We start from the raw sequence: 23,333 nt of genomic DNA on the forward strand, positions 1-23,333 counted from the left end.
CGGATCCATCCTCTGGATGCTGCATTGTTGAGGATCCAAGGGGCTAGTGCTACTGAGACCAGCTACAGAAGGAGGCACAGGGAGGAGGACAAGAGGCGGGGTGAGCGCAAGGGTTAAGCAAGAGGTCTAGCTCTGGACTCAGCCCATGTGGAACCCTGGGGAGCATTTACTTCCTATGGGAGTCTGAGCAAGATACAATATTTGGCTCGCTTCTTCAGCTCTAACATGGAGACAGTAATGGATGCTACTTCAAATGCGTAAAAGACGAAGATAACTATAGCACACATTTATCATATTGAGATGATCATTAATTTTCATGTGCCATCAGGAGACCTGGTCCAAGGAGTCACAGAAAGGTCACTGGAGAGTAATCAAGGGCAACGCCAAGCACCGAGGGCCAGGTGCCAAGGAAGGTGCCTCTTCCCCTTCCTGCCCCCTCCCTTTTCCTGCCGGGGCAGCGGCTCAGGGAGAAAGCCCCATGGGATGGGAAGATGGTTTGGCCAGCTGTACTCATAAACCCCTACCCCACCCCACTCCAGGTCACTGGGCTGGAGCAGACAGCTCAACCTTCCTCCCTTCCCTCTCAACACCTCTTCCACCTCGGGCTGTCCTTTGGTAGCAATAAGAACCGGCTGGTTTCACCCGGAGTGGAGCGCCCGTGGCGTGAAGCCCCAGCCTCCTCACTACCCTGAACGATGAGGGGAGCGGAGGCCGTGCGGGAGGCTGGCCGGCAGCCGGGACGGGGGTTCTCACTTCCCCTCCCCAACGGCCCCCGGTGCAGGTGCCGCCGGCTAAGCCCCGCAGGCGCAGGCGGGGCGGGCACTGTGGACACGCCCTCGCGGCGAGTCTTCCTTGACCGACGGGAGGAAGCGCCAGAGCGGCGGCTGGTGCTGCACGGAGCTGGCGTCCCCTCCGGCCCCGCACCCAGGGACGCGGCCGGTTCCCGGCTCCCGGCACCAGGCCCCGCGCACGCAGTGAGCCGGGCATGTGAGCTGCGTCCCGCGGCATGGCAGCCTCAGGTGCGTAGGCAGGGCGCCGGGTCCCTCTCGTGGCCTCCTCGCAGGCGCGCCCCTCTCTCTCTCCGCGCGCTCTCTCGGCCCCCAGCAGCCCTCCGAGCGCTGTCCGGCTCCCAACTCTGTCGGCTTCTTTGGCGCGGGATCTGTGTTCTTTCTGTTCTTTCTCCCAGTTCCCCTATTGGAAACTTACCACCTGACTTTCTCACATTCCCCTTCCAAGCGTGTTGCGCGATTCTCTGCAGCCCCTGCCTGACCCTCCTCTGTCCCTCTCTTCTAAGTGTCCTATTCTCCCTCCATCACTAGCCCACAGAGTTCCTGAGGGTCGTTTCCCCTGTTCTTCCAACTCTGTGAACCTAGAGTCCGAGTTGAAAGAAGGCGGTGAGCCGACTTGTTTGCGCCGGCGAAACACTCCTGGGACCGATAGGGGGCGCTCAGACAATCAGGTGGGGCTGGGAGTTCCGAGGCGTCCCTTGGGCCCATCTTCCTGATCCCGCTTCCTCTACCCATTCTGGGTTTTGTTTTTGGTCTAGAATTTCCATATTCCTATGGAAATTCTATTTAGGAACACCATTCCTTTAGCTCTACTTTTCCTATGTCCTTTACAGAACTTTGGGGAATGGGGGAGTCGTGGAGGCCACTGGGTCTCTACCCACCAAAAGGTGCCAGGCGGCTTTTCTGATTAGTCTTTGAGTTCCCTTCTTGGTTCATGGGTGTGTACACTTGGCGGATTACTCACTCATTGAGCTCCAGGGTGAACCATGCAATAATGATAACAGAGACGACTAATGAGCACTTACTATGCATGTTAACGAATAATATGCACCTAAATATGTTCTCAGTGGTAATGAGGACCCGCCTAGTCTCTCCTCTTGAGGAGTTTATAGTCTTGTGAAGGAAAGCGGTAACCAAACGGAATTACTAGATGAGCAGATTAGAGTTACCATGTTAGCAAATGGGTTTACTTGTGTTTTCCAGGCCCATCTTATGATGCTTTAGTAGAGATAACATGTGAAAACAGGATGTAAAAGCATCTTGAAAATAAAAAATAGTTGGCCAGAAGGTGCTGTTCTTGGATGATATGGGTAGATACTAGAATGAAGAGCCAGCTTTCCCTAGACCCCCTGAGGTCTAGCCTTATAGTTGTGCTTTGGAAGTAGGGGTGGAAAAGGCCAGTGGTGACAGTTCTATTAGATTTGGTGATACAGGCTCACTATTTAAGGGGAGTGGGAAGGTAGCCTTGTGGCCCTAGCTGGGCTCTCTGAAGGTTAGGAGAAGCTGCATTGTGAATAAGGAACCGCTGGTAATAATAAGTTCATTGTCCACACATTATGTTTGAAAGCTGAAGAAGAGTTATCTAGACAGAATTCATTCATTCTACAAATAATTATTGTATGCTTCCTGTTTGTAGGCACTGTCCTAGGTGTCAGGTGTATATTCTGTAAATGAAACAGACATAAGCCATGTCCCCATAGAGCGTATGGAGTAGTGGGGAAGGCAGGCAATACACTTAAGTAAGATACATGGTATGAGAAATATGTGGAAAAACAATAGACATGGGTAAAGAGGTTGGGGTTATACTTTTTTTTTTTTGAAATTAGTTTCAGGTGTACAAAACAATGTCATTGTTAGACATTTCACCCCTCACAAAGTGATAACCCCCCTCCCCTGATCTATTGCCCCTCTGACATCGTATATCTCTATTTACAATTCCATCAACTCTCTTCCCTATGCTGTTCTCCATATCCCGTGACTATATATATATTACATTATAGTTGTCATATAATATTATTCAACTTCAGGTGTACAGTGCAGTGGTCAGGCAGGGGTTATACTTTTAAATGAGGCTGCTAGGTTAGGTTTCATGGAGAAAGGGACATTTGAGTAAAGACTGGGGAAGAGTTCTCCAGGTAGAGGAACAGTAAATAGGTGTGGTGGTATGTTTAAGGAGCAGGTGGCCAGAGTAGGTGGGTGAGTGGGGAGAAGAAGACGGTAAGGTGAGTGAAGCTCCCACCTCTTCTATGCCTGGTAACAGGCCCTGAGCTGTTAGGTCTGGGAAGCAGAAAAATGGGGGGATGGGGCGGGCATTGGGCAGAGGAGGCAGAGAAAACCCTCCTTTAGCGTCCTGTGTGCATGTCTTCAGTGGATGTGGCCAAGGAGGCTAGAGGGTGTGCTCCCACTCGCAGGGGGCCTCAAGCCCAGTGGCCAAACCTGGGGCTATTTATGGGCTCTGCTGTGGCTTCTGCAGGTCTGTAATGGTTAGAGCTGGGGTTTCTGGTGTCACTAGGTCTCCCTGAGGCCTGGAAGTACAGTGACCCATACTGGCAGGTCACAGTGGTGAGAGTATCTCTTGCCAAGATGCTATAGGTTCTGGAGTCATCAAGGCCACTCTTCCATGTGTTCTTCTCTTCTTCCTCCCTCTCCTCCTCCTCCTCGTCTTCTTCCTCTTTCTCTTCTTCCTTCTTCTTCTTTTAAACAGCTTTATTAGATATAATTCAGCCTATGGCCATACCACCCTGAACGCGCCCGATCTCATCTGATTGTGGAAGCTAAGCAGGGTCGGGCCTGGTTAGTATTTGGATGGGAGATATAATTCATATACCATCCAATTCACCCATTTAAAATGTACAATTCAGTGGTTTTTAGTATTTTCACACATATGCACAACCATCACCACAGTCAATTTTAGAACATTTTCATCACCTCAAAAAGAAACTTTGTATGCTTTAGCTCTCACCCTCTTAATCCCTCCTCCTCCTCAGCCCTAAGTTCTACTTTCTGTCTCTATAGATGTCCCTGCTCTGGACTTTTCATATGAATGGGGTCATGTCGTATGTGGTCTTTTATGACTGGCTTCTTTCATGTAACATAATACTTTCAAGGTTCACCAAGGTTGTAACATGTATCAGTCAGTACTTCATTCCTTTTTATGATTGAATCATGTGGTCTCCTTAAATTTCCTCCCACTGAAGGGTAATCATTAGTCTTTTATTTTTTGAAAGGCATATTTGCTTGTTGAAACCAAATCTTGACTCCCTGTCCTTGAAAAACCTTGAGAAGCAAGATAAAATGAAATGGAATCAGCCTATTCTGGAATATTCTCTAAGGCCCCTGATGGCATCTCTTGTATTTACACATGAGAGAGAGGAGAGGAAGGCCGTAAGTGACTTTCCCAAGTGGCCAAATCTGATTGGGTGAAGACTGGAATATTTTCCTCCATGTGTCAGCCTCCAGGTATTTGAAGAAAGCTCTCACACCTTTTCCTGCTCACTCTTTCTAAGGCTTCTCTTATCACCAGATCCTTCTGCGATCCCTGTACTTACAGGAAATTGGGGCTTGAAGGGACCTTTACTTTTTCGTGATATTAACTTCCATATGATCCTTGAGGTCCCTCAAGACTCCTTTCAAGTCTCTAAACTTGAAATCTTCAGAGTCTGGAAACTCCTCACACGAATTGTTTCCAGATCTCACCCTATCCTGGTCACCTCTATATCACATCCCTCTTCAGTATGCTGTTGGATTCAAACACGGGGCTCCAGGACAGACGAATGGTGTAGCAGCATCACCTACAGACTGAAGAAATGGTCTGGGTTAGGTACTTTGACCATCTCCCTGACACTTCCTCTTTGTTCTCTCCTTGGGTGGATTCCGAATCTCAGTCACTGTGTTTCTTACTACCACTGTCACCCCCTGGTGCCACCAGCCAGCCCATGCTCTGCTGTTATCCATTCCGTTCTCCTTCTATAGCCAGACCTGTTCTTTAAGCTCTCCAAGGACAAAGACCCTTCCTCATCTCTGTCTAGGATTTATGGACTCCTTGTTTGTTCACATATTTCATTTCTCTTCATAAGCAACCAAAAATGAGAGCATTGACTTGGTACATGTGAATAAATGACTTATGGTTAAAGGAAGGGAGTTATTCTGGAAGAAAGGTGTGTCCTCCACACGAGAGAGTTGCTGACAAAGCATTTAGTCCTGTGTTGTTACCCAGCACCTTATGGAGGGGCTTTAACTTCCACTGTGGACTTGTTTACAAGTTCCCCAGCTTTCAGTTTCAGCAACAGAGTGAAATTCGGGAAGGTGAGAGATTTTTGTTGATCTCATTTACATTGAGGCAAAATTTGCTTAGATTTTGTAGATTGGTCTGGAGCCACTCTGCAAGTTGGTGAACAAGTAGGTTGTGATATTAACTAATTTGAGGCACTAACCACTTCCTTCTCAAGTACTTTTGCTTAAAGGGAGGCCAAACTTAACACTAAAACCCCAGGAATGAGATGTTTTAAGTATGTTTTCCATATAGAAGAAACTAATCCCATAGGTGCTTTTTATTTAAGTTGTATATTTAAACTTTTAGTTTAGAAGTTTTAGATTTATAGAAAAACTAAGAAGTTAACAGAGCGTTCTCATGTACTCCACACCCAGTTTCCCTGTTATTAACATTTAAACTTTCCTTGACTAGAGGTCTTTAATGACAGATATTGCGATGTGTTGTTAACAGAGAAGCAGGAAAAGGTGAGGCAGGATCCAGGGTGAGATGAATACTTAATCCAGTGGCCCAGAATTTGTCAATCTTAAAACTGTTTTGCCTTTGGTTCACTGTCTCCTCATAAAAGTCAGGGCAGTGTCAAGTCACTGCTTTCCTGCTAAGGCCGTCCGTGCTCTAAGACCCAAGCTGCTTTAAGGGCACTTCTGCTCTAGGAAATCCTCTTCCCTTTTCTTCATTTCTTTGAAATCACTTGTCAGTCCTATTGAAAACACAACTGACAGCTTCTTTATCAGCAATGTATGGGACCTTTTGAGATGTTATTCTCCTAACCCATTTGTTCAATAGTTTCAGTCCTGGCTCTGTGACTAATTACTGAATTTGAAATTAAGTAATTCCCTTCATCTTCATAGCTGAAGTGTTTCTTTTATCTGTCAATGAGGCATTTGGGCCAAGTGATTCCCCAAAAGCCCCTTTTAACTCAATACTTTTCTGAGGGTTTTGACTCTGTTTCTGGCATTTGTACTTTATTAGAGGAAGAAGAAAGCCTGTGTTGCGGACCAGGTGTGGTAAGGGACACCTTACGAATGGTATTGTATAGGTTAAAGCATTCATTCAACCACGCTTACCATTTACATTAATGCGTTGTTTGTAATAATGTGAGGATAATGGCGTCAGCTACCAGTTATTGAGGGTGTACTACATGCCATGTGCTATACTTAGCACTTTACATGGAATATCGAACTTAATGCTTACAGAACATCGATAAATATTGCTGTTATATTTCCATCTGCAGATAAGTAAACTGAGGTTTAGAATATTTAACTTGCCCAATGTTACACAGCTAATACTTTGCAGAGCCAAGATGCTAACTCTGGCTGCTGATTCCACACATGTGCTTGTCACCACAGGATTTGGGAAAGAACCAGGTTCTGGGGCCAAACTGTCTGAGTTCAAATTCTGATTCTGCTACACCTCAGTTTTCTCATCTTTAAAATGGGGCTAATAGTAGTACCTACCTTAGAATGTCACCGTGATGATTAAATGAGTTTATTAGGCAATGTGCTTAGACGAGTGTTGGGAACATAGTAAGCTCTATATAAGTGCTTGCCGTCGTCGTCATCATCATCGTCATCCTGTACTGCACTAGCTGTGGGGGGAAGAGTATGCCAGCAGAAGCAATAACTGATGCAAACATCTGAAACGGCATTGTATGTCTGGGCAAAGACAGAGAGTCTGGTATGGTTGTAACACTAACTGTAAATGGGGAAAGAGGTCAGACAGGTATGCTGGAGGCAGACCCTGAATGATTGTGGGTGCCCAGCTCCTCATTTGGATCGCATATCTTGCAGGTGATGGGGCACCCTCGAAGGAGCAGCGTGTTAACATGCTTCCGTGCCTTGTTTCTTGCTCAGGGGTGCCCCGACGATGTGACATCCTCCTCTTCTACAGCCCGGATGCTGAGGAATGGTGCCAGTACCTCCAGGACCTTTTCCTGTCCAGTCGGCAGGTCCGCAGCCAGAAGACGCTGACTTATAGGCTGGGCCCCCGGACCTCCTTCTCAGCTGAGGACCTGAGCTTCTTTCTCAGCACGCGCTGCATTGTGGTGCTGTTATCTGCAGAGCTGGTGCAGCACTTCTGCCAGCCGGCCCTGCTCCCCCTGCTGCAGAGAGCCTTCCACCCTCCACACCGCATGGTGCGGCTGCTTTGCGGGGTACAGGACAGTGAGGAGTTCCTGGACTTCTTTCCAGATTGGGCGCACTGGCAGGAGCTCACCTGTGATGACGAGCCTGAGACTTACGTGGCAGCTGTGAAGAAGGCCATTTCTGAAGGTAAGGGCCTTTTCTGAAGTAAAGATAAGCAGGTCCTAGAAAAATGACTAACCCAGGCCCCAGGCGTTTCAGGTGAGACACTGTCGCATCAGCAATCGGCATTTATATTACAAAAGGAACCTGGATTTCACTATGTTAAGAGCCCCAGTCATATTTATTGGTTTAGAGCTGCCTATTACTCGGATGGGATAGGGATAGGATAGGTCTCCTGGGCTACAGGAGAGGAAAACGACACTTTCTCTTAGTTCTGTGCTAGGATAAAAGCCTTTCTAGAATTTTCCACACTTTGGAAGACACAGGACACAGGTTCTAGCCTGGAGGGCTGTGGGGCTGGGAGGCTGAAACTTAGTTTGGTAGGGGTATGAGGAACACAACTGCCAGTCTTCCTGCTTTCTAACCACCCCCATTTATCATCACATGACCTCAAGATTTTTGTTGGAAAGTTGTCACTTTTGGATAACATGGTTCTAGAGAAACCCCTCTATTTCCCGCCAGCCTACTTTGTCTTTTGCTCTACTTCTCCTTTTAAAGTGGGAAAATTCCAATCCTCTCTGCCAGGGCTAATGACTTCCAGTGGCCCCAGGAAGTGTGACATAAACTCTGATTAACAGCAACGGAAAATGTGCTCTTGGATGGATGCGTGTCACAGCTTTTCTTCATCTTTTTGTTTTCTATTTTTGTTTCACTGTGGACTATAGCAGACTATGTTTTTATTCTTCTGTTCTCTTGCCATTTAAGATCTTATATACCTGACGCCAACAAAGAAGCCTGGAAAATTATGGGGCGATACTCTGTTATCCCTGGTGTGATTTGGGCATTAATTTGGTTCATCTCCCCTGTCTCATTTAATGAATTGAATCAAGAATTCACAAGTTTTTAGTGACCTTGAAAAGCTAACATAGCTTCTTAGATGCTTTATCTCAGGAACAGGCTTCTTTAAACCAGCAAATATGACCATGTCTTGTAACATAGTGGGATCCCAGCTCATTTTGTAATATAAATGACTAGTGTTAGCATAAAGGCTCTCACCTGAAATGCTTGGGACCTGGGTTACTAATTTTTCTGCGGTTTGTTTATTTTTATTTCCAAAGGACACAACGGTAGAAAAAGCACATAATTCATACTTGCATGATCGCACTCCATTGCTTTGAGGGGGTTGTGATCTGCCCAAATTTACAAAGAACTGAGACATAACTGATTGTTTCTGTGGATTAGCTTATGTCACTGCAACAGTCCATTATGACCTTGTGGGAAGGCCACTTTGACCCACCAACCAATTATTCAGAGCTCCATGGATGAATTGTCACTGTATTGGCATCTCATGCTGTATGCTCTAACAGATGATTGTTTGGAATATTACAGTGGTGTTATTTTAAAAAATAGATGGTAAAAAGCAGTTTTAAAATATTGTTTTTGTTTGGATACTTCCAATGTTTAGACGCCTGGATAAATTGATCGCCTATAATATTTTACTTTTTACTAACAACTGTGGCTCAGTATGTTATGAGCCTTTAGTTTCAAGTGTTTCAGAAAGAATGAAGTGTTTCACAGTGGTATTTCTGTTCTGAGAGCAAATAACTGCTCATCAGAAAGAGATTATTTTAATGGGAGATTAAAATAAGCCGCTTAGTGGAAAAAATCTCTGGAGTTCAGAATCAGTGGATATGTAGGAACAAAATGGAATTCTAGGAAAGTGGGGAGGAGGAAAGGACGGTTTATGGCTCCAGTAAAACTTTCTTATCTGGTATTAGACTTGTGTGTTTTGGGATTTGAGGTCTCTGTGTGCAGCAGGATGGCTTGGGTTTGCTTTTGGAGTGTCTGTAGCCATTGCCTTTGGGCCCAGTAATGTGGTGCTATAGCTCTGATTTTTATGCTGGACAAGCTTTCTTAACAAATTTAAGATTCAGAGTCTGGCAGTGTAGCAACAAGAACATTCAACAGCGGTAGGGACACTCTATGGCCTGGCTTTGCTGCTGACTACGTGCCCGATATTGGGCAAGTCACTTAGCTTCTTTGGGTTTCAGTTTTCTTCTCTGTAAGGGGAAGAATTAGACTTAATCCAAGACGCTTTTCTGGGGCTAATAATCTCTGACTCCCCTAGGCCAGAGGGTCTCACACATTTTTGAGGCACTCCCTTCTTGCCCATTTTCATACCACCTTTGACTCCCAGGAAGCTTCCGGCTAAGTGTTGAAGGACAGTACTATCCCTATACTAGGTATGTTTTTGGTTACATTCTCTGTAACCGGTGATAGTGTATTAATACTCCTCTTGTGCACATGAGGTTTTCCTAAAGTACCTCAAAATAAAAGCAAATAAAAATGCCATACACCCCACTACTACAAGCTGCCCCAGGCCCATGAGAAACAAATACATGAAATACATGAAACGTGTTTTTGACTTTCTGTGTTTTAAAGAAAAAAAATCCCAGCGGGAAATGTCCTGGAATATTGATAGTGGGGATGAACTAATGGAAGCGATGATTGTAGGGCTATTGAAAGTTCCAGGGAGACAAATTTCAGGAAGTGGCCTTTGGAGGAGGTGACTTCCACATCCCTGGAAGTGTGTGAGCCAGAGACTGGTGTTCAGCTTTGGAACTAGGATGGGATCACGTGACCTTCACAGCCTTTTGGTTGTAAAATTCCCTTATGTGAAGTTCCTCCTTTTCACCAGGAACATATTTCTATTTGGAATTCAGTCTTTTTTCTTCACCAGGTCTCCCTGAGGTTTCTAATTCAAAACTGAAGACACATTGGTCGTGTCTCTGTTACGACCCCAGCAGAAATTAGCAGGGAAAAGGCCTCAATTCATAATCTATGTAACCCCTGAAAATGTGAGAGTTCCCAGCATATTTAGTTATGTATTTTTTCTTTGAAATATTTTGTGAAAATTCACGACTACTTAATGAGATATTCACTGAGACCATGTAAAATTCAGGCTAACTTTTAGACCATTTAAAATTTACAATAAGGCTTACAGATCCAAAGCTTTAGTGACTAGAGCTGGTAATGGCGGTAATTATTCCGGACACTTAACTGTGGTTACAGGTCGGCAGTTACACTTTCTCTTGCTCCCCGTTATCTAAATAAGTACTTCTCAAGCTTGACTGTGTTTTTGAAGCCCTGGGGATCTTGTCAATATGCATATCCTGATTCTGTAGGTCTGAGTGGGGCCTAGGGTTTTGCATTTCTAACAAACAACCCAGGTGATGCTGCTGCTGGGACCCACTGAGTAGTGAGCAGGGGTCTAAGCCCCCCTTCCTTTGTCAGGTCAGCGGCCATGTACCTCTGTTGTGCATGGACTATTTTCTGAAATCTCCACTTTTCTGGAAATGGAGGCACCATCACATCAGAGTGACTCCTGGACACCCAGGAGTTTATGTATAAAATTCAGCCAGTGTTTGGTGCTTAGGCCAACAGACTCAGGGTAGAGCTTCCCACTTCTCTTCTTACGTCCCTGCTCACAGATTCCATGTGCTAGCTCTGGCAACTTTTAATCTCTTAGTTTTCCAGATGTAGTCCTGATATTAGAGAGGGGATATACTTTCATCACAATCCCTAAGGCTTCTTTATTTATTAGGTACGTTGATCATAATTGCTATTCCACTAAAAATGTTTTGGAGGTTTTATTTCCCATCCACCCCTGTCCAAATTTGTCAGCTACCTTAAAATTGAGCAGATATTTTAATTAGAGTCTTCAGTGTGTTGGAGCAGCTAGTTTGTTTTCCAAGAGTTTCATCTGTGAAATGATGGGGTTGGACCAGATGATTTGGAAGGCTGCTTCCAGCCCCCAGCACTGTAATATATCATTATAAGTTTTCTGAGAAGGCAAATTACCCAGAACCTTTTAACTGATTCAGCTGAGTTCCAAAATGTCTGCAGTTGATCTATACCCAGTACATAGAAAACTGTACTATTGTTCAAAAATTTTTGGACTTGTTGGGTGATTGCTTTAAAAGAAGGAAGTGAGAAAAACCCAGTTACAGTACAGAAATTATTTCCTCTTTACTGGAGTTCTATTCTTTGCTGCAAATCTCGCAGCAATACAGAAATAGATTCTGTTAGTCTATGTGGGAAAGGACTTAGTGGGTAATACTGAGTTTTATTTCAGAAGTTCTCATAACTGTGTGTGTGTGTGTGTGTGTGTGTGTGTGTGTGTGCGCGCCCGCGTTTGTGTATGTTGAGGGGGTAGGTAAGCACTAAACCTAATTCTCCTAATATTATTTAGCATTACACTAGAGATCTTGTCTGCATCTTTATATGAATTATTTTCTCTTTGCCTCCCCATCGTTCCTCATGTCCTTTGTGTTTCAGAAGTTCTGATGGTATCCCATAATGTATTTTGCCTTATGTTCCTATGGGGAAAATTTAAACGGATATGCCCTTATCTGGCCTTCCTTTGTTGCTATTCATGTTCTAATCTGAATGTTAAACTGGAGTTTAAGAAAAACAATTGAGATATTTAAAAATGCTTTCAGCCAATCAAATAGATTCCAAAATTTCCTAAATCTAAAAAGGAACATTTTTCCCCCCTGAAATAAAGTAATATATGTACATTATAATGTTAAAGAAAATGAAAAAATACCTTTAGGTAATTTCAAATTTTTCCTATATAAACAATGTTGCAATAAATCTCCATGACACATTGTGCCTAAATCTTTGTAACTATCTGTTGATTCCCTCCCAACCACATCTCTCTGTAGCCTTCCAGAGACAGGGTTGTAAGCTTGCTCTGTGCATCTCTCCACTCTCCCCATGTAATCTGAACTCACGGCCCCCCCTTACTGCAGTTTTCTGTTGTTGCAGTTTATTTTTTTCTTCCCCTTTATGCCTAATTAAGTCAATTATTTACATTTGTGGTGTCTCTTGCAAAGATCTTCATCACACGGAGAACTACCTTCACCCGTCCTTCTCCTCATGGAGAGAGCTAATCGATGAATGCTTTTATCACAGTTGCTGTGTGTAATGCATTTGGGTCCTTTCTGTGTATTTATCGTCCCCCCCAACCCTGAGTAGGTAGGTGGTTTTACTGCTATTCCACAGATGAGAAAACTGAGGTTCAGAGGGATTAAATGACTTGCTTAAGGATTGGGAGCAGCTCACTTCGGAACCTAGGGTCTTTAGACTCTAGAATGCTCTCCACTTCGCTTTGCTTTCCTCTAAGTCTCCTTTCCCCACTCTCCTCTTCCTCACCGAGACGAGAAGGATGAAGAGACTTTACGGAAGAGAAAGGTTCAGGGACAATAAAGCGTCCCTGAGTCGTCTAGACCACAGGTTCCCAAGTCAAGCTGGGCACTGGCATTGTCTCTGCACTTTGTCAAAACACAGGTGCCTGGGTCTCACTCCAGACCTACTGAACCAGAATTTCAGGGGGTTGGTTCCGGGAATATGAACTTCAAACCCGCCCCCTGCAGTTGGTTCTGCTCCGTGCCTGCTGCCCTGTCCCTTGGTGTTCTGGTTGGATGAGCCGGCTGCAGCCCAGGCCCTGGGAGCTGTTTCGATACAGGTCACGGGGCCCTGGTTGCAAGGGCTCAGAGCCTGGCCATGGCACAACAGGCGTCTACGTCACAGGCAGCAGCTCTTAGAGTGGGGGAGAGTCGGATCCTCACAGCAAAAGGGAAGTCACTGCATCCTCCTTGCTGTTCTTGATGTGGTGGCCTCGCTGATGGTAAGTCATTGACCTCTGGGGCTTCTGTGGTGCCTTGCAGAGAATGAGGGGAGAATCTGACCTTGGGCCTCTTGAAATGGACTATTTTTGTTTTGCTGTCCTCCAGTTTGTGGCTATGGGTTGTTGGGTCTGCTCTTTCTCTGCTGTGGGTTAGTCTGCAGTCAGCAACTCAAGGCTCCTCCTTAAAGGCCCCGGCGGAAGGATACTTTCTTCATATTCTCTTCCCTTTTGAAATGATCTTTGATTTGGGGGAAGAAGATGCCCAGCTGAGAGTGCAGTCCATCCCGGTGTCACTAAAAAGCTACAGCCTGTCCAAGGATCCTTTGGATTTCCCTTGCCAGGTACCCTGACCGCCTGGTGAAATAAGCTACATTCACTCTCCTAGCTGTGCCTGAAACAGTTAACAAGGACTGATGCCCATGATAGATTTTTGTGCCCATGGAACTTTCCCCCTGAGGCCTCAGAGTCCCCCAGGATTAAGAATTTTCCACAAAGCTGTGAGCCCCAGGTGGCTAAGTGAAATTGGCCACCCTGCTGCTTCATCAGGCACCCAGAGACAGCATTCTCCTCCCAGTTGGTTAGAGTTTCTGTGGAAAGTATCTGTGATTCCCTTTGTCAGCTGTGGTTGGTGAGACACGGTGAAAAGGGAGTGATGAATGCTGGAAGTTTCCATTAGTGTGAAAATCTCAAGTTTGCACCTGTCTTGATTTAAATTTTCTAACGCGTGCTGGAAATATCAGATATAGGAATTTTTATCAGTTAGTTTCTTACCTGTTTTTTCAGTATTTTTTGCATCTGTCTTCTCCTGGGGCTATTGCTAGAGAGATTACTTTACTAGAACTTAGGAGGAAACTGACATCGGTTATACCATTTCAGAGCCCTTTTATCAACATTCTTTCATTTGGTCCATGCAATTTTCCTATAAGGCAGATATTATCTCCATCTTAAAGAGGAGGAAAACAAGGCCTACACAAGTTCACTGACTTGCCCAAGGTCACACAGCTGCTTTTTCAGGAGAGCTAGGATCAGGGCCAGGGCCTCCTACCTTGTAGTCCGAGGCTTAGTTATTGCCTTATCTGGATACCACAGCTGGCCTTTCATCTGATACATATTTATTGGCCATTTGCTGTTCTCCAGGCCCTGTGCTAGGTGCTGTGTTAGAGCAGGGAACGATGGTTATGGTCACTGCTGTAACGGTATCTGCATTCCAGACCAGTGCTATCCAAAAGATGTGTAACGGGAGCCACCTGTGACATTTAAAGTTTTCTAGTGGCCGCAGTAAAAAAGAAAATAGAAACAGATGAATTAATTTTTAATAAGATGGTATGTGTAACCCAATATTTCTAAAATAGTCTCATTTCAATATATAATCAAAATAAAAATTATTAACAAGATAGTTTACATCCTTTTAAAAAATATGAAGTCTTTGAAATCTGGTTTCTGTTTTACACATACAGAAGACATTTCAAATGTTCAGTAGCCATGGGTGGCCAGTGTCTACGCTATTGTACAGTGTAGACCAAGAAGGATGCTTACTTTTCAGAGAATCGGGGCCCTATCAACTAATATTTTAATATATTAAATGTCATAATGTGTTAAAATAAAACATTCATTCATTTGGTCAATCAGTCATTCAGAAAGTCCTGAATGAGCACCGACACGCTGCCGATCTGTGTGTAACACCTCTTTATCTTTTTCTTTCCTTTCCTCACTAATCTCTTTCCTGCTTTCATCCCTATTCTTCCGCTTTCTTTGTCCCTTTCTATATTTTGTCAGCTGTTTAGCTATGCTCCTGGGGTCTAGAAATCCAGTATCATGTAAGACAAAATTAGCTTTGATTAACAACAGGGTTTCTGTCCTTGAAATGACCAGTTTATCATCTGAGCGAGTGAGACTGACCTCCTGGCAGCCTGTGTGAAGGCAGACGCAAACCAGGGTGCCCATAGCACAGATACACATTTAAAGTTAGGAATATGCTGGTATGTATATGTGTATGTACATGTATATATGTGTGTGTGCGTGTGTGTGTATAACTTTTTTTTGGAAGGATATATAAGAAAGTGTTGCTAGTAGTTGCTTTTGGGTGAATGGAGGACATTTTGAACTTTTTTGTTTTAGACATTTCCCCACTGTTTTAATTTTTCTACTGCATCCATGTTTTACTTTCAGTTAAGAATTTTAGAAGAGAAAAATGATTGCGTGGTGGGGATTTTATGGATTGAGAGGAAGTAGGTGGGCTTGTACCCAGCTCATCTAAATAAGTTGAGCTTCAGGTTAAGTTCTTTTGTACACACTTCTTAACCTTTTTCTCAGCTTCATTAGCTTGCTCTTCTGGATAAGGGGAAGCGACCCGGGATCGGTGTGTGTTTGCTGTAACGTCCATACCGTCACTCACTGGGTGTGGGCTAAAGAGGGAACAGCTACTTATCTTTGAGTCATATTTTTACTCTGGTTAAATCAAATTTGGATTGTTGCCTTTTTAGGTTACTACAATCTTTATGACGAGAAGTAGGAGAATATGAATGTATAGTTACGAACTCTGACACTAATTGGTTTTCCCACCTTGCGCAAGTTACTTGGCCACCCTGGGTCCCTTCTTGCCCTTTTTTAAATGCTAGGAAGAGCACAAGTTGACATCGCAAACCTTTACAGTCATGAAATTCCATGATTTTAACTCTGTGTGATTTTATATATCTTACATTGCATTACTAGGTCTCAATCTGATATTTTTCAAAATCTCATCAAGGTGTAGTATATTATTTCCGCTAACAAGTTATCTTTCACAACAGAATTTTAAATAGAACCACAGTAATAGCTTTCTGTTTATGGGCATTAGCCCAAGTTCAGTCTTAGGAGAATATAACGTGATGCTGTTATCTGTGTGAGAATGAAAGAATGCATGTATTTAACATTTTACATATACTGTTTGTTGTGGTCTACACATAGATTTATGAATGTGGGTTCACAGGAAGGTAATGGGGTCTGGGGAAATGGGGGCAAATATGCATGACAGAATAGGTCTGTTAATTTCCCTGTTATTACAGGATGTTTTGACAGCTTTTCAGTTTAGTTTCCAGCACTATTCACATGACTGAGAGTGTGTCTGAGATGGAAAAGGAAATAGGATGATTTATGCTGTAAATGACTCTTTGTCTGCCCATTGGAGAAATTATTGAAACCACAATAGGCTTGTCATATGGACTTCTGACCAGAAAACTTCCTAATTTAGCCAGTTTGGTAAAATTTAGACACAAACAGTGGTCAGTTGGTTTTCCAAGACACAGAAAAATGAACAAAATCAGTAATTGATAAAATTGTCTTTTCTGTGAGAAAAAAAAACACATTTGAAAATGATTTCATTTTCACTGTGTTGATATTTTTAAAGAAAATACTGGTCTCTAGTGACAATGTTTTATGTGTGGTAGGTGTCCAGTAAATGGTGGATGGATGGAAAACTGGATGGGTGGGTGCATCCATGGATTGCTGTCCATTTCATTTATACCTGAGCCCATTTTGAATGTCCCATTTGGAGAAAAAGATGTTCTTCCCATGAGCATCCTTCTTTGGGCCTGTGCTACTGGTGCCATTTGGATTGTCAGTTGTTTCCATGGAGCAGGTTTGTCTTGTGGTCACATAGTCAGGATGTGACGAAACAGAAACTCCTCATGGTTGATTCAGAGCAAGACAGGGTCCATGGAGTGCATCTTTTTTTTTTTTTTACTATGTCAATACTTAAAGATGTACCAGATACAACAACCTATCCCACAAAAGAATCAGTTATGCCACTACAGAAGCTAGTTAACAACTGGACTCGTTAACTCCATGGGTGTGTGTGAGTCTGTTAGGAACAGAGGTTATACTGGGCATGTCCTTTTTGAAGGAGAGCATTGAAGTGAAAAAATCTGTAGAGTTTAGAGGAGACCTCTTGAATTGGCTTAGTCTGTTCAGGAATTCCTTGGTACTTTTGTTTTTTCTTCTGGGTTTATGCCTTCTCCATATGTGTATCTTCCCTGTTCCTCTTACAAGGTTAGACCCATACTAGGTTCTTATTTAAAAGAATGCTGGTTGAACGTGTGTATTTTGTCTGTCAAATTGCCAGTTTCACAGAGTGCTGGCTCTCTCTCCATCATCTGATAACACAGGAAATAGAGGGGAGGCTGATGATGAAATGAAAATGCTCTACTTTTAAACTGGACTAAAATAAGTTTCCTTTTGCATATACAGCTCATGTTTGAGGCTGCAGCTATGGTTAAAAGTTTGCAGTAAGACTGACAGCCATCAAAACTAGCAGATAGAAGAATGTTAACATTAGCTGTTGACTAAATGTTTTTTTGAACATGTAAAATGTGGGAAAACATTTCTGTGGCAGAATATGACATTAAGCATTCCAAACAGTGCCCACCTGTTACTTGTTCTGAAACAGAGTCCCCCTTTCATTTTCTAAAACTTTTTTAACATCTTTTCTCAATGACTTGGTTTGTTGCCAGAGAAGGTCTCTGACTGTGATGCATTTTTGTGTTAAAAATTTTTCAGGAAATATGTAATGTCAAAATACTCGTACAGTAATTCAGCAGCCTAAATGTTTATTTTTATCTTGTCACTGAATTCAAAGTCCCATAGGTTATAGAAACCCTTTAACATCCCTGCCACGGTCCAGGCTGTTCATGTGATAGAAGTTGCCCACACTCTGGAAACAATCTAGCTTTAGAGTTTCTCGTGGGGAAACAGATACAGGGAGCCACTGAGTCCACAAGATGGAAATATAGAATATTAACATTAGGAAAGGAGTCTTCAGAATCATCTGGCCCAACCCCTTTAGATTAAAATGAACAAGGTAGGACCCAGATGGGTTAGAGAATTTGTCCTGTGTTACACAGTTAGTGGCAGAGATGAGACCATTAATTCATGTTTACATTAAACAAACATTTACTGCGTTTATGGAGTGTTTGCCAGGCTGGCACTCTGCAAGGTCCTGGGAATACTTAACGAAAACGCCTCACTCAATTGCTCTTGGAGCTTACCATTCTAGAAGGAGAGGGCCATGACACAGCCAGTTATCCCGTTAATTACTTAAGGGGCAGGTGTGTCCAATGTTACGAAGCAGAAGTCCAGGAGTTCTGTTTCAATAATAAAGGGGACTTGAGATATCCTGAGGGCCCCTTGGATAGTTCCTTACTACATCCATGAAGGAAAGAGTTTCCTGAGCATACATCTGGAAGAAGAGAAGAAAAGGCATGGCTTGCAGTTACGGCACATACTATGCACAGGATTATCTAATGGTAACATAGAGCGCAGGTTAACCATGGCTTTCAGGCAGGGCACTCATTTTCTCAAAGCAGTGATTTGGACTGTCTGAAAATTTACAGTAGCTTTATTCAAGCACTCAGTTTTACAATGAGCGTTTTGCTTCTTAAGTTTGTAGACAGTAGTGATGTGGAGATGTATACATTAATATGTTCTCACACTTTGGAAGTTTGACATTCTATTTAATCTAAATGTGTGATGGCTGGAAGGATGGGCTACAGATAAGTTGAAAATTAATAAGGATCAATAAAAATCCTGCTCAGGATCCAAAAAAAAAAAAAAAAAAAAAAAAAATCAAACAGCTGTACAAGAACAGGATGAAAGGATATATATTTTAAGAGTAGCATTTGTAAGAAGATTTGGTGGTTTTAGTTGAAGGCAAGTTAAACATGGTCAACAGAGCAATGTCACCTCGAAAACAATTGAATGCCACATGGTTTATGAACAAAAGTATTAGAGTCAGAGAAGGGGCTCCTCCTCTATCCTGCACTGGTCAGCTTAGGGGGAGAAGTGTTCACTACTTCAATGGGAGACACATACAGATATCCGTCTATCCAGCCATCCGTCCATCCATCCACTCATCATCCATCTCCTCATCTGTCCATCCACTCATCCATTCCCGCACTCAGTTTTGTTTATTGTCCCTTCAATAGAATGTAAGCCTCAGGAGAGTAGGGATTTTTTTCACTGCTGTATCTCCAGTGCCTAGAACACAGCTTCATACATAGTTGGCTCTTTAATAAATTGTTGAATGACTGAATGGAGTGACTTGGAATTTGAAATCTGTCAGATGATGAATATTTAAAGGAGATAAGCTTATTGTGGAGAAAAGACATTTCACTGGAACCATGGAAACTGTCGTCAGAGTGTCGGAGTGTCGAAGACGTGTCACGTGGAGAAGCAGAGGAGCGGGGCTTTTCTCTTTCTGTGTAGACAGGGCAAGGAGCAGTGGGTGAAAGTGGCAACAATGGCAATAACTCAAATTTAGGACACCCTCACAATCCAAAGACAACTAATCCTGGGAAAAATTTTATTGTGATTTGATTTTGAAAAGTAAAACTAAAAGTTAAGTAAATTTATTCGATCATATTAACACAGTTTTGATTATAATTTCAGCTGTATGCTAAATCTTAAACCACACAAAGACTGAATCAGCTGCTGCTAGGTTTTATGCAAGAAGAGTACATTTACTAACACAGTTTTATGCTAGTACAAGATAACATTCCTTAGTTCACATTTGACTTTTTAAAAATGGCTGTATTAAATACAACTCACACCACATTTGACTTTTACAGTTTTCAAGACCTCCTCCCAATCATCACGCATTCCTATCATTTGCTTTTGATTATCAGGTAATGTCCTTGTGAACTTTCTCCTGTTCACTTGATAGCTTCTCCAATAGACTGTGGCTTTACTTGTGATTCAGCTTTCCAACATCACTGTCATCAGCTTCATAAAATGCTGCATCTTTTGCAAAATCTAGAATTACCCCATATAACCAAATCGTATTGCATTTGTAGTTTATTGTGGAGAAATCCTAAATTTGGAGAGCACAAACAATAAAAATGTGACTTTATGGATGAGAATGGAGACTAAGATTAAGCAAGCAGAGGTGTTTAAGTGAGGACCAGTCAACGAGCATTTTGTCAGTAAACACTTTTATGTTATCAAATATTTAGCTTCCCTATGTTACCACAATTATAGACATGTGAAATAGGTGTACTCAGAAAACGATAAGGCTGTCAGAATCAGAAGCTACTAATGTGGGTTCAGAGACCCAACTTTCATTCCACCAAGCAGAGAACTGAGGAATATCTTGGCACATCTGTAACCCATTGCATTTGACAGACCCATTGCAAAGCTTTGCCACAGATGATGGAATCTTGATCAAAACAATCTCGACAGGCTGGAACACTGACCCCAATCCAACATATAACATTTAACAAGGTTAAGTGTTTATTTGCAATTAGGTCCCAAACCTCTCCCCTCCCCCAACAAAACAAAACAAAACAAAACAAGTAGAACTATATAATTATGGCACAGCAAAGGAAAAGTCTTGGCTTCCACGGTTTACACGAAAAAGAGCTGAGATTTTGAGGTGACTGTATGAATCACTAAGGTGGCATGACTGCTCTAACATACAGTCTTGAGCTGCCCTTCTGAGCAGTGGCCATACTGGAAGAAATGACAGCCCTTCTTGTATTATACACAGGCTCTAGTTACCCATCTGGGGTAGCAGTTGGCGGGTTAGGGGAGTGGAGTTAGGTTGGGATGGATGAGGGGGAACAGATAACCCAGAGCTATTTCCATTTGAGGCCCGCTTAGAAAGGTGAGTGTATTACTCTGGACTTGTTTATTTGTGAGGAGAGAACGCCAACTTGGGCAAAAGAGGAATTAAACTATGGGAAGGGCAGGAGTGTAGTTGGTCCTCAGAGATAACCTGGAACTAAGGACTTGAACTCCACAGTTTATTTCTCTATCTCTCCTTTCTGTCTCTCTGCATGTGGGTGCCAGGCTCTGGTGAGTCATCTCCAGGAAGGGGAATTACAGCCCTCAGGAGCTGTCATACCTCACTCCTTCCAATGCCAACTCCAAAAGAGGAATTGATTGATACTATTCTCTCCAATCCAAAATTTAAAATTCCCAGGGTAGGGTCTGTTTAATTGAACTTGGGTCAAGTACCCAATCTAGGCCAATTCATTGTGGTCATGGAGTTGGAGGACTATGAATGGCCACTATTGATAGCCTGGGGTGTGAAGTGAGATTTCTAAAAACTTGGCAGCTTCCATTCAAACTACTTGGTGAGAGTAGAGGGATGAAGAATTCTCCCGAAGGGGGACTGCTGTTTTGTTCTTGTCAAGCAATGCCAAGACAACTGCCATAATGAGGGGTCTGGAAACATGCCTTTGCCGGATGAATAGAGGAAATCACCAGAGGGTGTTTAGTCTAGAATTGCAGAATTTGGGGGTAAAGTGAAACTGAGGCTCAGCATTGGTGTGACTCCCAAGGATACTCAGCTGGTTGGAGACGAAAGCCCAGGTCTCGAACTGTGAACTCAGAGTGTCAGCCACTATGCTTGATTGTCTTTCTAAAGAACTACTAAGGAAAGTCGTAATAATTGCCTTCAAACATTTGAAGGATTCTTATGGAAACAAGAATGGTGTTGTTTGATGTTGCTCCTAAGGGCAGATTAGGGTTCATGGAGAGTGGTAACTGACAAGCAGAAATCTCCCAGTTTAAGGAAGATGATAACACCTGGAATGGCTTAACAAGGGTAACAGGCTACATTAGGAGGTGCTGGCCAGAGGCCTGGTCATTGGCAGCCTCGGTTCAAGTTGGATAAACATCTGCCAACAACACTGTAAGGAATCCTTACAGTCTCTTCCAACCCAGAGACACTGTAAATTCAAGTCCTGGACTATGTTGCTTTTTACTGTTTTCCTGCAACGTGTACCAATTATAGAATGTTTACAGTGCTAAATACTATGCTAACCATTTTATAATGATTATCTCATTTATTCTTAACCTTTAACATAAAGACTATTATTATCTCCATTTTGCAGATAAGGCAAAGAAACATTACGTTAATTTCCCAGTGGCACACTTCAGGTTTGCTCCCAAGGCTCTAGTCTTTTTTTTTTCCCCCAATGTTTTCTTGTTTTTAATCTTGTTGGGAGTTGTTTTTTTTTTTTTTAATTGGGGAATATTGGGGAACAGTGTGTTTTTCCAGGGTCCACCAGCTCCAAGTTGTTGTCCTTCAATCTAGTTGTGGAGGGTGCAGCTCAGCTCTAAGTCCAGTTGCTATTTTCAATCTTTAGTTGCAAGGGGCGCAGCCCGCCATCCCATGTGGGAATTGAACCGGCAACCTTGTTGTTGAGAGCTCACGCTCTAGCCAACTGAGCCATCCACCCCCCACCCCAGTCTTAACCACTGCATTCAGTGACTTCTCAAAAATTGTTTCCAGTCCCATTTTCACAATGTCTCTAAGTGTGTTCTCAGTGTGTGATCCTCACAATACCTGCATCAGAACCATATATTTGGTTTTGATGAAGAACTAAATATTTTGAACCTCATATTTTTGTAAATATGTTCTCTGTGAATATTTATTTGATCCCTACTTTTGTTTCCCCTCCAATATTCGTGTTCCTGGGTTCTCCCAGTTACCTGATGAACCAGACTCTCTGTGTGGAATGGACTGGGTATATGTATTTTTTAACAAATATCCTAGGTGATTCTGATGGGCACTAAAGTTTTAGAATCGCTGGTCTGGTGCTTTCATGGGAAGGCTAGAAGGGAGATCAGGTCCTAAAAAAACCTCATGTTTATCTAAGCAGCTTAGACTGCTCGGAAGGCCATAGGGAGACATTGAAGAGCTGAAAGTTAGGGTCTGACATGCTCAGAATTGATTTTCAGTGACTTCAGTCTGGCCGCTCTGTGGCCAGGACTGGAGGCTGGAGATTGGGCAAGAGGCTATTGCATTTTTCAGGGGAGAGGTGCTGTGGGCCTGAGCTGAACAGAAGCAGTGGGAATAGAGAGGAAGGGACACTTTGAGGAGGTGAAAAGCAGGCAGAATCAGCAGGACTTGGTGCTTGATTGTGGGGTGCAGAAAGAGGAAGCAGCCTAGTGGGTGACTATAGTACGTGAGAATAATCGATGGATGCCTCCTATGGGACCGGCATGCATATAGAATTCAGAAAATAAGAAAGCACTCAACAGGGTGGTGAGCAGAAAACTTCATGGAGGAGACAGCACTGAAGTACCATAGAGGGTTGGATTTTAGGAGACACTGGTGAGACCTGGAGGCAATGACATCCAGGATGAGGGAACTACACGGGCAAGGCAGAGGGGTAGGAAAGCACAGAACGTGTTTGAATTTGGGCTAAGAAGTGATTGTGGGAGGGAGAGTGAGGGGAAAAAGGATTATAAAGATCTGCCTGAGTCAGCAGGATAGGGGTTCTAAAACATCAGAATAAAGAGCTTTGCCCCAATGGGTACTAGACTTGTTGGGGTGATCACTTCCTAAGGTATATAAATGG

At 43.2% G+C, this 23,333-nt stretch overlaps 1 protein-coding gene across 2 annotated transcripts in view; it reads left to right on the plus strand.

The window, feature by feature from the left end:
- The first annotated feature begins 849 nt into the window (after positions 1-849).
- Positions 850-23,333, plus strand: part of PIK3AP1 (phosphoinositide-3-kinase adaptor protein 1) — a 93,910-nt gene continuing 71,426 nt past the window's right edge. The window contains exons 1-2 of one of the 2 annotated variants that reach the window (XM_019724782.2): positions 850-1,019; positions 6,849-7,328. In XM_019724782.2, the coding sequence (XP_019580341.2) occupies positions 1,007-1,019; positions 6,849-7,328 (493 nt within the window). In that variant the 5' untranslated portion in view covers positions 850-1,006. The remainder of the gene's footprint in view (positions 1,020-6,848; positions 7,329-23,333) is intronic. The other variant, XM_019724783.2, reaches the window with a different exon arrangement.

Source organism: Rhinolophus sinicus, linkage group LG07 (genome assembly GCF_036562045.2).
Source record: "Rhinolophus sinicus isolate RSC01 linkage group LG07, ASM3656204v1, whole genome shotgun sequence".
NCBI lineage: Eukaryota > Metazoa > Chordata > Mammalia > Chiroptera > Rhinolophidae > Rhinolophus > Rhinolophus sinicus.